At 42.2% G+C, this 13,262-nt stretch overlaps 1 protein-coding gene across 1 annotated transcript in view; it reads right to left on the bottom strand.

Annotated features, from left to right (window-relative positions):
• Positions 1 to 13,262, bottom strand: part of LOXHD1 (lipoxygenase homology PLAT domains 1) — a 349,538-nt gene that overhangs the window by 234,452 nt on the left and 101,824 nt on the right. Inside the window, exons 26-28 of the mRNA XM_057405704.1 lie at positions 11,327 to 11,508; positions 5,094 to 5,210; positions 780 to 942 (exon numbers count right to left, since the gene is read on the bottom strand). Coding sequence (XP_057261687.1) covers positions 780 to 942; positions 5,094 to 5,210; positions 11,327 to 11,508 — 462 coding nt within the window. The remainder of the gene's footprint in view (positions 1 to 779; positions 943 to 5,093; positions 5,211 to 11,326; positions 11,509 to 13,262) is intronic.

Raw genomic sequence — 13,262 nt, 5'->3', positions numbered from 1 at the left:
TGTATGAAGACAGGCTGAGGAAGTTGGGGCTGTTCAGCCTGGAGAAGAGAAGGCTGCGTGGAGACCTCATAGCAGCCTTCCAGTATCTGAAGGGGGTCTATAGGGATGCTGGTGAAGGGACTCCTCATTAGGAACTGTAGTGATAGGACAAGGGGTAACAGGTTAAAACATAAACAGGGGAAGTTTAGATTGGCTATAAGGTGGAAGTTTTTTACTGTACTGATGGTGAGGCACTGGAATGGGTTGCCCAGGGAAGCTGTGAATGCTCCATCCCTGGCAGTGTTCAAGGCCAGGTTGGACAGAGCCTTGGGTGACACGGTTTAGTGTGAAGTGTCCCTGCCCATGGCAGGGAGGTTGGAACTCGATGATCTTAAGGTCCTTTCCAACCCTAACTGTTCTATGATTCTATGATTCTCCTCCTCAGGGGCACAGGTAGGGTAGGAAAAGAAGGGTCAGAGTGTACAGGACAGGTGAAGTTGGAAAAATGCTTGCAGAGCCTGGAAGAGAGGATGGAAGAATTTTGTTAGGCATTAGAGGAGATGTGCAAAATATGTTTGTGTGAAAGGGTGTCTGTGACAGGTTTATAAATGGCCTACAGGAAAATAATGGTATTATTGCACAGAAGTGCTTCAGGTATAAGAGAAGCCAGAGAACAGGAAGGGAAAGAAATGTGAATAGTCATACCAGCATCGCATTTGCCTGAACTACATGTGTTTCATGTAAAAAAAAAAAAAAAAATTAGATTAAAAGGTCCCTACTTACTCCAAGGATTACGTTACCTTCCAATGGGTCTTCAACTTCTTCCTCTATCTGCTTAAGTGTCCCATCCTTCATGAGTTTTTCAGTAAAAATTTCAGATGGTACCAGTTCTCTGACAATCTCGCCGTCATCCTCAGACTTCGCAAGCCATCTTTCACATGGAAATGTGACAGTTTCTGAGCCCTGAAGTGAACATGACAGAGCTAATCTCTTCAAAACAATGTGAACACATGTTAGCATTTCCCCTTTGAAAACACTCTGACATGCAGGCAAGGATTTTCAGCTCACGTCTGTATGCGTTTATATGCAGATGCAGACCTGAAATAGTATACAGAAATACATGTCCTCCAGAAAGAGGACATCTGAGGACCCTGAAAAGAGGCAGCAAACAGTATTCCCAATGCTGTGTGAGACTGGATGTATGAACCAGCAGATCTCTGCCCTTCCCAGTTTTTGATCTTGCAAATTCCTAATCTTGTGAAGTTCTAATCAGGACCTCACCATTCCTGCTGAAGCCATGTTTTACTGAGACACTGCAATTCCTCTTCTATCCTTATTCAGGCAGCTACCTCTTTGAAGTTAGTAGGGTTTTTTTTCTGAGACAGTACTTCAAATTTTGCCCTATAATTTTGTGACTCAAGCTGGTTTCCAGGCAATTCCCATACACATTAAGAGGGAAAAATACTGATTTAATCTTTTGACCTTTTGTTTTGACTTCATTTTGGTGGAAACAAATATGATTTCTATCATCAAACAAAAAAAAAACAATAGAACATGTGTTTTCTACTTGGTAAACAAAATCAGTCCCAGACTACTCATTAAGAACAGACTCCCATAAGGCCTCCAAGATGGTAAGATGCAGGCAGCTTTCTGTGTGCTGGCACCCCAGGCTATGTCTCCATAAAGAAAGGGGCATGAGCCATCATGCAAGCTGCAGAGACCCCAAGTCTGAACAGAAAAAGAAACATTAGTTTTAATCTCACAGTAACTAAATTAAGGGATTAAAAAATACGGCCTTTTCCTTACAGGCAAATTCATAAGTTCTCTCTTAAGCAGCACAGGAACTTTCTTCTGCTACTTTATGTGCCAGCAGTTTTATGTATCATATACATAGGAATACTGTCCACCTTAATTACTCTCATGTAATTATTTATCAGACTAATACAGGGTCCTTTCTTCACTATTTTTACTATTTAAATATATAGTAAAAGGAAATAGCTCTCCCTGTAGCAATCTTGAATATTGCTACCATTGTGTACTACTGCCTTCAGCTGCCAGATTCTGCCCTTTCTGACTCGGTCGCTGGGGAGAAATAGCTTGTGCACCTAAGATCAGAGGCACACTCCAGTCACTGCTAACCTTGCATGAACAGGCCATCATATGATTGTGCACAGATCACAGATGAGTTCCTCTGCAGGAGCTGAACCCCTCCAAGGGGTTTGTATGATCAAGCATCTTGACTCTGCAGCATAATCATCTTTTATATCCACACAGCCCAAATTTTCTGCTCTCAACGAAATGCCATTTCTCCTCCTCTCTGCTGCTCCCTGCAGTGCTGCTTTTTAACCCCAGACTTGCAATGTTTAAATCCGTAAAGCGTTTTGGACAATGATCAGTGCAAAATGGTGTCAAACAAGCTGGCACCACCTTGGATGATTTCAAATATTTCACTTTCAAGTGTTAACTTGGGCAGTCTAAGCAAAATACAACACCTACTGACTGGCCATGCCATTACTGCTGCCTCCTCATTTCTGCACTGTCTGACCACTTACCCTGTGTTATTTTACTGCATGCTGGGCTGATGAGCGGTGCTTATCTCCCCAACTACAGCCTGGGAAGAGAGGGCCTTCCAGACGATCCTTTAGTGCTGAAACTCTCTTATTCAAGTACAGATCCCACCTCAGTCACATCTCTCGCTGAAGCTTTTAACTGCTCCTAAACTTTCATAATGTTGGCTGTACATGCCATTGATATGAACACTGTTTGTTTGTTAATAGGGTATCTAGGGACTTGAGGGTCTGCACAGTGGGGCATAATGTGCAGTTATTGCAAGAGTTAATTGTATCATTATTGTTAATCACCATGTTATTGCCACAGTCTTCACTGGGGTTTCCTTATTTGTGGTTGCATTAATATTTGAGTGACGTAAAGTGTGCTGCTTTATGTTACCCACAGTAACATCCTCTTGTAGCTCTGAACAGGATTTGTTTCATTACATTTTGAGTCTGGCCCAAAGCTAGAAGCAGGGTACAACAGTGTGCTAAAAATCAGGGCTTTGCCCTTCCCCAGGTTGTAACCAATGAAATACAATAATCAGATATAATTGGCATGCCAAGACAGAACTTTACTGGCATGCAACAATCCTCACTTCCAACCCAAGTGTTTTCAATTTAATTTCAAAAGTTACTGACCTCATTTTTCTTTTGCACTATTACAGATACATCTAGACCTATCTTAGCAGTCTAATCAGGTAGCACAGCTTTTAGAAGTGTTGGCAGCATATTGCTATGCTGTGGCAGATCATAATATCCTGCAGCCGATCAGTGGCATCATGCAGTGTTCTGCTTTCGTCTTTTCTTCCCGTACCATAATCAAAAGATCAGCAGACTTGTAAATCTCTCCATTTTTAAGTTGTTCATGGGTTTCCTTCCTTCTTCCACTTTCCCGGGGTTCTCATCGTCCTTTAAATGGCTATAATGATGGCAGAGCCATACATCACGAAGACCCTTTCTGGACTAAAGGAAGAGCACCCAACATGGAGCTCTCGGGAGCCTCCCAAAGTGCTCAGCTAAGGGTAGGTGTAGAAAAAGGCTGCCCAGAAATCTCTTTTGTCTTGGTTTCCATACCTTCATGTATCTCCCTTCCCTAGCCTATGACCAATAACAATACCTCAAGGAAAAGTAATCTTGTTCATTAACTTAATGAAATTGTACAAAGCAAGGGTTAGTCAATACACAGATACAGGGTCTGACAGTAACAGACCGGCAAAAAGCTAATAATAATAAAGAATAAAAGAGTATTGGCTTGTGAAGAAGCTTGTATAGGAGGATACAGACTTGTGCATGATGAGGAGGGTTTTGGCAGACCTTTGATATGATCATGAGGAAAAAGAGTAAAAAGTATCCTGGAAATTTTGATGGAAGGAACAAGACAAGAAGTAGGTTCATTGTGACTGAACAAGGTGTGTTCACACCAAGACTAGATATTAAAATTTACTTCAGGAGGGGACAGACCTGAGCACTGAGGTGGAAATGGAAGCTGACATCCCTTTGAATAAGGGGAGAAAGGACAAGACAGAGGAGAGAGCCCTGGTGTTGCCAAACACAGCTACTGCTCCAATTCTGAACTGGTCCTGAAGAGGTGATATTCTTCTGAACTTCTCTACAGCCAGATTCATGCCTGTTTCTACAGCCAATATCTGAAAGTATAGCTGAGGAAGAGTTTCTTAGGTGGACAAGGTCAAGATGACCTATCTGGCTGCACTGCCTTAATCCTGTTGACATAATCAACCAAAAGTCCTAGCACCTAACTTGATGGTTTTTATAAGAGTGATTTTGAAACTTGCACTGACAAGCATTTTGCTTGTCTTAGTTGTACCAGCTCCCTGCACTTGTTCTTCCAGAATTATGGGGCTAATGAATTTATTTCTTGTCCATGTTTAGCAATGGTAACTTTTTGATTTTGAAATAGTACACTCACTTTCTTGCCTCTGATTGTTCATAACAAAACTACACATGAAAATATGAAGCTTTGATCTCTTCATCACCCAAACCATTATCTAAGACAGCCTTTAGGACTCAGAGATGTACAGCAACAGTGGTGCAGTGCAGCACAGGCACATTGTCTCAGGCCCCTACTTCTTCAGCTGCATTTGCATACCGATGGGTACAAACTCAAGAATCTCCCCTCTCAGTCCAGCAAGCAAGTCATGATACTATTGCCTCCAAACTCAGCAAGCAGATTGCTCCTTCACACACCAGATAAAGATTAGCAAAGACTTCCAAAAGGTTGAACCACATCACTGCTTTGCTCCCATCTACTGCCAGGATGAAATGACCCTACTCTAGTGAAAAGGTAGAATTAAAACAGCCTTTTTTTTTTTTAAGTAAAATAGTGACTGCAGAATCTTATAATCAACATTTGAAGACTAAAACACCGTAATACATGTTTGTTGTCCCCATATCCAAAGCTCTAGCAAGTTCATTAGTGTGCATTGTCCTTTAGGGAGTCATTTTTCACTGTTAATCATGCTTTGTGTACAGAAGATGCGCTTTGGGAAATGGAAGCAGCTGCTAATGGAAACATACTGCAGAGTGCTGGGATTTGCAGCCTACCTTTCCATTTGGCAACAGCCTCCGAATTGCAACACGGTCCAAATGCCATCCGGAGTTCACTCCTTCACCCTTGTGTCCTATGCGAATCTTTTCAATAATGTCACCAACATCCTCCAGCTTTTTCCATCCACACAAAAAAAAAAAAAAAGAGAGAAAGAGATATGTTGAAGAGCAGCATATATTTGAGATACTCCTTCTTTAGCTTATTTCCTATTTTTTGAGCCTTTATGAAGCTCTAGGGGAGCAAATACTAGAGTTGATGTCAGTTATGCCCTAACCTGAATTTTAGCTACAGGGTTTCCCTGAACTTCCGTTCCAAATATTGAGACAATCTTACCTTACACAAATTACCAACAGTATGAGATAGGTTTGGCTGCACAGCAGCAATCCTGCAGCTCAGGCTTCTCTGTATGAGTGGGAATGAAAGTAAATTGCAATACTGATGCTTTTAAGTTGTTATTTTATATCCTTTTTCTTTTTAAACACTCATATGCACTCTTAAAACACTGGAAGAAAAGCTTTGCAGTCAACATACAATATTAACAGCCTGGTATTTCGTATCATATCTCTCCTGTTCTGCCACAGAATCCCAATGTCATTCTGAACAGGTCAAGAGGGTCACCATCATATGAAGTGGATACTAGTTTTTTAATTCCTCATCTTATTACTTGAGTAATTTGTTACTAGTTCATTACTTTCAAGTCATCTCCCTTACAAAGGATTGAACAGGAAAAATTGTATTTTCTCTGAAGTAACAGCTTTTGGTTATTTCACTACAAGCTTTTTGTATAGCTGACCTTTAAATAAAATAAGGCTGGCTGCAAACCTCTTGTTCATAGGAGAAGCACACTGAGCTGTCTTTCTATCCATAGGGACTTGGAATCTTGTTTTCTTGAAAACATGAGAAAACTGAACATCTCACTTTGAACCACTGGAGACTAGTCCCTTCTTCGCTTCCCAGCTGATAGAATTGCCTCATACTGAAGCAAAGACATCAATAATGAGTGCAGTAAGACTGACCACACTAGACAACGAGTTTCACACTCAATACAAACTGGGTTTAACTTCATCAGCCCTGTCCTGACTTTGGATATCATAAGATTCATTGCAAAATAATTAAAAGATCCAAACTTGTTTCTAAAACTCACACATGCACACAAATATGTATTAAGGGAAAATTATTTTCTCCTCTTTCGTTTTTCAAATACCATTCTTTCAATGAGGCTTTTAATCAATACATAGCAATCACATGATGATTGACCAATAGAGATCCATGTTAAGGAAGTGGTCTTTACTCTGCTGTAGGCATCTGCAGCAAATCATCACTTTGGAGCATAGCTGAGAAGAGTCGCTAACCTTTTTTGCCTCTTTTGCAAAATGCAAAATGGTAAAGGCAGTTAAAACACTAAAATAAATGCACTATTCTCAGTTTGTGTGTTCGGAAATCCCCGAATTGTTTTTAAGGTCTGTTGAACTCCAAATTATGGATCTACACAGGTAAGTGAAAGAAGAATATATTTTGCTTCATCCCGATCTCCTGAAGCAAGAGGAACTGGCAAAGACAGAATAAGGCCTGGGGACAGGTTAATATGGTGTTATAAATCTAGAGAACAAACGGCATTTCCACTCGCTTCATCTGAGAAAAGTACTGATGTTTCAGGTTCTGCCCAGCCTAAAATAAATCTTATTGAATAAAGGAATAACAATAACACTCAGTTTAAGATTTATACCTATGGGTTAACGCAATCTCTATTATGAAAAACTGTGGAAACTCTACCAAATAAGCCTTTTTCTTTGTTTTTAAGGAATCACACTGGGGATTTATTTTATGATTCATGCCATATAACAACAGTGTGGGCTGGAAGAATTTTAACTTGTTTAAAAAGTTTAGTTTAAAATTTGCCTTCAATTACATAAACAAACCAAACTCAAAATACAGAGGTTTTAGGGTCTTCTATGAAGTCAGTGTTGGTGTTGCAGCCATGGATTGAGGGTAAGGGCATGAAGCAGTATGGGAAGGATAAGCCAAAGCAGGACTGTCTATAGTTTTGCCTCTTAAAAATTTTCAGTAATGAGTATATTATGAACGGAAATAACTGACTACTCTACATGTAAATGAGCTCACTCACTGATGTGCACTGGCTTACTATCTGCATAGAATTCTATAAGAATATGCAAGCAAAAGATCTTTGAGATTTAAACTTGTCCCCAGATTTATTTAATAAAACCCATAAGACTTAAAATAGAATTAAACATTTCAGAAATAGAATCCTTTCCTTTTCCCTGATGCCTAGCTCCTTAATTTGTGGTATCTATAAAAGTTTATGCATTTTTCTCCCTTAAGTGCTACAGTAGGAGTTTCTGCTTAAGATAAATTGGAACAGGCTGCCCAGGGAACTGGTGGAGTCACTGTCCCCGGAGGTATTTGAAAGACGTGTAGATGTGGTACTTAGGAACATGATTTACTGGTGGACTTGGCTATTTAGGTTAGTGACTGGATTCAATGATTTTAAAAGTGTTTTCCAACCTCAATAATTCTATGATTATTTATTAGTTCTGTAGACACTTCAGGAAATGCTTGATAAGATCTTTCAAAATGTTAGCCCTGGATATTCAAAAATCATGTTGACTGCAGCAAGGTAATGGTCTCTGCGTCTGAGGATACAGAGAAAAAGAGATGTTTAGTTTGCTAGAGTTAGCATAAATGAACAGACCATCTACATCAAATGATGTACTATAAAAATAGTGAGCACCATGGACTCTTCAACATGATATGCTGAAACAGGAATATGAAACGATGCAAAGGCAGCTAATTTCAGTGATACTGCAAGCACCTGGCTCCAGTTACTTTTCAAATATTGCAGACTGCAAGAGAAAGCAAATAGGCAACAAAATAAGGGTGTTAAGGAGAGGTACACATATTAGATCTGGTATGCATAATGACTGAAACCCTCTCTTTACTAAGTATGGTCTAGGAAATGGAAGATGTAAAGGCCTTCCTAAGTGGCTTTCAACTTTACCTGGAAGGGCAAGCCTTTGTGTCTATGCATTTGTACATCTCAGCTCCACGATAAAATTGCTCAAGCCTTTACAGGGTTTAACATGGAATTAAGTCATGATGACACTGCATATTGAGACCTTTGAATTACTACTAACTGAAGGTGTGTAAGAAAATATTTGATCCAGTTGCAGAACATAATTCTTCAAGAAAAGAGCTGAAAAGTTTTCTGCTAAAAGGGAAGTTCCCACTTCACTCCATTTTATCTTCTTAATCCCTTTAGAGCAACCTAAGATCAGAGAATCATGGAACAGTTAGGGTTGGAAAGGACCTTAAGACCATCTAGTTCCAACCCCCTGCCATAAGCAGGGACACCTTGCACTAAAACATGCTACCCAAGGCTTCATCCAACCTGGCCTTGAACACTGCAAGGGATGGACCTTTCACAGCTTCCCTGGGCAACCCATTTCAGTGCCCCTCACCATCAGTACAGTAAAAAACTTCCACCTTATAGCCAATCTAAACTTCCCCTGTTCACGTTTTAACCAGTTACCCCTTGTCCTATCACTACAGTCCCTAACGAATAGTCCCTCACCAACATCCCTATAGATCCCTTCAGATACTCTGAGGTCTCCACCCAGCCTTCTCTTCTCCAGGCTGAACAGCCCCAACTTTCTCAGCCTACCATCATACAAGAGTTGCTCCAGTCCCCTGATCATCCTCATAACCCTCCTCTGGACTTGTTCCAGCAGTTCCATGTCCTTTTTATGTTGAGGACACCAGAACTGTACACAATACTCCAAGTGAGGTCTCAGGAGAGCAGAGTGGAGGGGCAGGATCACCTCCTTTGACCTGCTGGTCACGCTCCTTTTGATGCAGCCCAGGATACGGTTGGCTTTTCAGGCTGCAGGTGCACACTGCAGCCAGCTCACGTTAAGTTTCTTGTCAACCAACACCCACAAGTCCTTCTCCTTGGGCTGCTCTGAATCTCTTCTCTGCCCAACCTGTAGCTGTGCCTGGGATTGCTCCAACCCAGGTGTAGGACCGTGCACTTGGCATGGTTAAACTTCATAAGGTTGGCATAAGCCCACCTCACAAGCGTGTCGAGGTCCCTCTGGATGGCATTCCTTCCCTCCAGCGTATCAACTGAACCACACAGCTTGGTGTCATCAGCAAACTTGTTGAGGATGCACTCAATCCCCCTGTCCATGTCAGCGACGAAGATGTTGGACAAGACCGGTCCCAACACCGATCCCTGAGGGACACCACTCGTTACTGGTCTCCAGCTGGACATTGAACCATTGACCACAACTCTTTGTGTTGAGCCATCCAGCCAGTCTTTATGCACCGAGTGGTTCATCCATCAAATTGATGCCTCTCCAATTTAGAGACAAGGATGTCATGCGGGACAGTGTCGAACGCTTTACACAAGTCCAGGTAGATGACATCAACTGCTCCACCCCTGTCCATCAGTTCTGTAGCCCCATCACAGAAGGCCACCAAACTGGTCAGGCAGGATTTGCCCTTAGTGAAGCCATGCTGGCTGTCACCAAGCACCTTGTTGTTTTTCACGTGCCTTAGCATGCCTTCCAGGAGAATCTGCTCCAAGATTTTGCCAGGCACAGAGGTGAGACTGACTGGTCTGTAATTCCCTGTTTCATCCCTTTTCCCCTTCTTGAAAATGGGGGTTATATTATCCTTTTTCCAGTCATCAGGAACTTCACCTGACTGTCATGATTTTTCAAATATGAGGGACAGTGGCTTCACAACTTTATTTGCCAGCTCCTTCAGGACCCATGGATGGATTTCAGCAGGTCCCATGGACTTGTGTAAATTCAGGTTCTTTAGATGATCTCAAACCAGATCCTCTCCTACAGTGGGCCTCAGGTCTTCATTCTCACAGTCACTGTGTCTGCCTTCCAATACTTGGGTGGTGTGGTCAGAGCATTTGACAGTGAAGACTGAGGCATACAAGTCATTCAGAACCTCAGCCTTCTCCAAATCCAGGGTAGCCAGTTCTCCTGATAGTTTCAAGAGGGGGCCTACATTGTCCCTAGTCTGTTTTTTATTCGCTACGTACCTATAGAATCCCTTCCTGTTATCCTTAACATCCTTAGCCAAGTTTAATTCTAACTGGGCCTTAGCTTTCCTAACCTGGTCCCTAGCTTCCTGGACAACATCCCTGTACTCTTCCCAGGCCGACTGTCTTTGCTTCCACCTTTTATAAGCCTCTTTTTTCCTTTGAAGTTTCCTCAGCAACTCCTTATCCATCCAAGGAGGTCTCTTGGCCCTTCTGCTGTACTTTCTTCTAGTTGGGATGCAATACTCCTGAGCTTGTAGTAGGTGATCCTTGAATACCAACCAACAGTCTTAGGCCCCCCTGCCCTCTAGGGCTATATCCTATGGAATCTTCCTAAGCAGGTTCTTGAAGAGGCCAAAGTCTGCTTTCTTGAAGTCCAAGGCAGTGAGCTTGCTGCACGCTCTTCTCACTGTCCTGAGGATCTCAAATTCAACCATCTCATGATCACTGCATCCAAGGCTGCCCTGAAGTGTCACATTTCCAACCAGCCCTTCCCTGTTGGTGAGCACAAGGTCAAGCATGGCACCTCTCCTTGTCGGCTCCTCTATTACTTGCAGAGGGAAGTTGTTTTCCACATAATCGAGGAACCTCCTGGATTGCTTGTTCCAGGCCATACTGTCATTCCAACAGATATCAGGGTCATTGAAGTCCGCCATGAGAGCAGGGGCCTGTGAGCGTGAGGCTGTTCCTATCTGTCTATAGAGCACTTCATCCACAGATTCCTCTTGATCAGATGGTCTGCAACAGATCCCCACAGTAATGTCTCCCACAACTGTTCTCCCTTTAACCCTGACCCACAAACTCTCTGTTGACTGCTCACCTATCCCCAGACAGAGTTCCATACTCTCCAGCCTATCCCTAACATAAAGGGCAACTCCTCCTCCCCGTCTGCCGGGCGTGTTTTTTCTAAAGAGCCTGTCACCTTCCATTCCAACACTCCAGTCATAGGAGCCATCCCACCATGTTTCTGTGATGCCTATTATATCATATCCCCATAGACGTGCACACATCTCTAATTCCTCTTGTTTGTTCCCCATGCTACAGGCATTTGTATAGAGGCATCTGAGCCGAGCTCCAACTGAAGCCAGCTCATTGGCTGGAGCAGCTGTAACATATCTACACTGCTCCTATGAGAGCAAGCATCTTCAATCTTACCTCCACAATGAACTGATTGACCGAGTTCCTTTCAAAATACATTCTTTGCTCTCTCTTGTTGAGGCACAGGGATTTCTGCTGAGTGCAGATCCCATCACTTCCATAGAGAACAATGAAGACATCTGCATCCGTGCCAGCTCCAAAGATATCGCTGGTGTAGACCGTGATCTCATAAGGAACAACTGATTTTGGAAACGGCAAAAAGTTAAATAAACCATCAGAAGTTAGTAAGCAGCATTCAAATAACCCTAAAAAAAATAGTGAAGCAAGTCTGGATTATAAAATTCAATGGTTTTATAGGACAGGGTAGGAATCACACATGGCCATTTAATTACCAAGCTGGTCAGTACCATGACAATCATAGAATTATAGATTGGTTTGAATTGGAAGAGATCTTGAAGCTCATCCAGTTCCAACCCCCTACCATGGGCAGGGACACCTTCCACTAGACCAGGTTGCTCCAAGCCTCACCTTGGACACTTCCAGGAGCCAGAGGAACTCCCTTTAACCCTATAAGGCCAATTGACCTTGGTGCGTGTTTATTTACTGATATTTTGGGGTTAATCCCATGATCAGAAAGCAGTCAGTATATTTATGCTTGCCGTATAAAGTTACTGAAATGAGACTTACTTCAACAGCTCAAGTCTTAAAGCAAAACATAAAGTCAGAATTTTTAGAGCAACTAGGCAGATAGATGAAGTTAAGCCAAGCAGAGCAGTACATAAATATTTGAGAAAGCCTTACTAGTAAAAACATCTATTATTTTAATTACTAAACAAGTGACAAAAATCAATCATAATTAAAAGAAGTAAAACGCTCTATTGTCCACTCTGATCTAGTTTCCTTTGTATACTACCTTCTCTCTAACACCAAGGCAAACTACCAGGTCACCTGTGAATGCAGAACCATGAAGGTCAAGCCCCTAAATACTTCCTTATTCTGTTCCCTTGGTTTCTTCAGAATGTCCTGTGACCCCAAAATCTGATAAGTCCTTTTGTTGTTTCCTATCTTCATAGCTCCTCAGTCCTGAGTTGTGCTGGAACATAATTCAGACTTGCTCAGGAATAAGACTGCCCATGGAATAAGACTAGGGCTCTGTTCTGGCTCTGCTACAGGTTTGCTGACTATCCTGTTTCCAAAGTGAGATGGTGTTTACCTCACAGAGTAAGAAACCTGTGTTGAGGTGTCTGCACATCAGATAGCTGTGTACATCTGCAGATGTAATCACTAAAGTCAATGCAGTTTGAAGAAAGAGTCAGACAAATGCAGGCATCCTCCTTGGGGTTAGCTGAATCATTCTCCATATTCACCTTTTGTGAATGAAAAAACATTTATTGATGATAAAAGGAATTCAGACACTCCACTGCCATGAGGACATACAAATTCAGGTGTGCCATTTGGCAGACTGAATTGTATCCCACTCTCCTTTAAATCCTTTCTGTGATCTATTGATGAAAGATGGTGCTTGGGCACCACTGATTTGTCGCAGGGAGTTCTCCTGCCACAAGCAGACACAGTCCCTGTAGTCCACCTTGCTGTTCTTAAGCACAGCCAGTGCTATCACCAGGATCCATGCCTGGCCATCCCTCTTTCATACACAGCCCACCCAGTGTTCCACCATTTCCCACCCTCACTACTATCTTCTCAGCTGCTTGTCTTCTGCATCCTCCTACACTGCAGCGACTTCTGCTACATTACAGATTCAGCATCTCTGTTAGGGTAGAGAGAAGGTTTCTGGCACTGTAACTGTTACTGTTGGAGTAACTCTAATTGTGTGTATCAGAGACTAATCATTCATTAAAAACCCAGGCTCTCTAAATACAGCTCTCAGAAGAACATAGATGAAGTTTCCTTCTACAGAGTCAGCCTGGAGATACTTAATGTTCTTTTCTGTCCAACCCAAAGAAATTCCCTCTGCTGTGCTACAAGTAAAATA

The sequence above is a fragment of the Pezoporus wallicus genome, unplaced genomic scaffold, assembly GCF_028554395.1.
Source record: "Pezoporus wallicus isolate ANWC-B61680 ecotype Strahan unplaced genomic scaffold, APGP_CSIRO_Pwel_v1 scaffold_13428, whole genome shotgun sequence".
NCBI classification, from domain to species: Eukaryota; Metazoa; Chordata; class Aves; order Psittaciformes; family Psittacidae; genus Pezoporus; species Pezoporus wallicus.
This window is presented reverse-complemented; position numbering and strand designations above follow the sequence as displayed.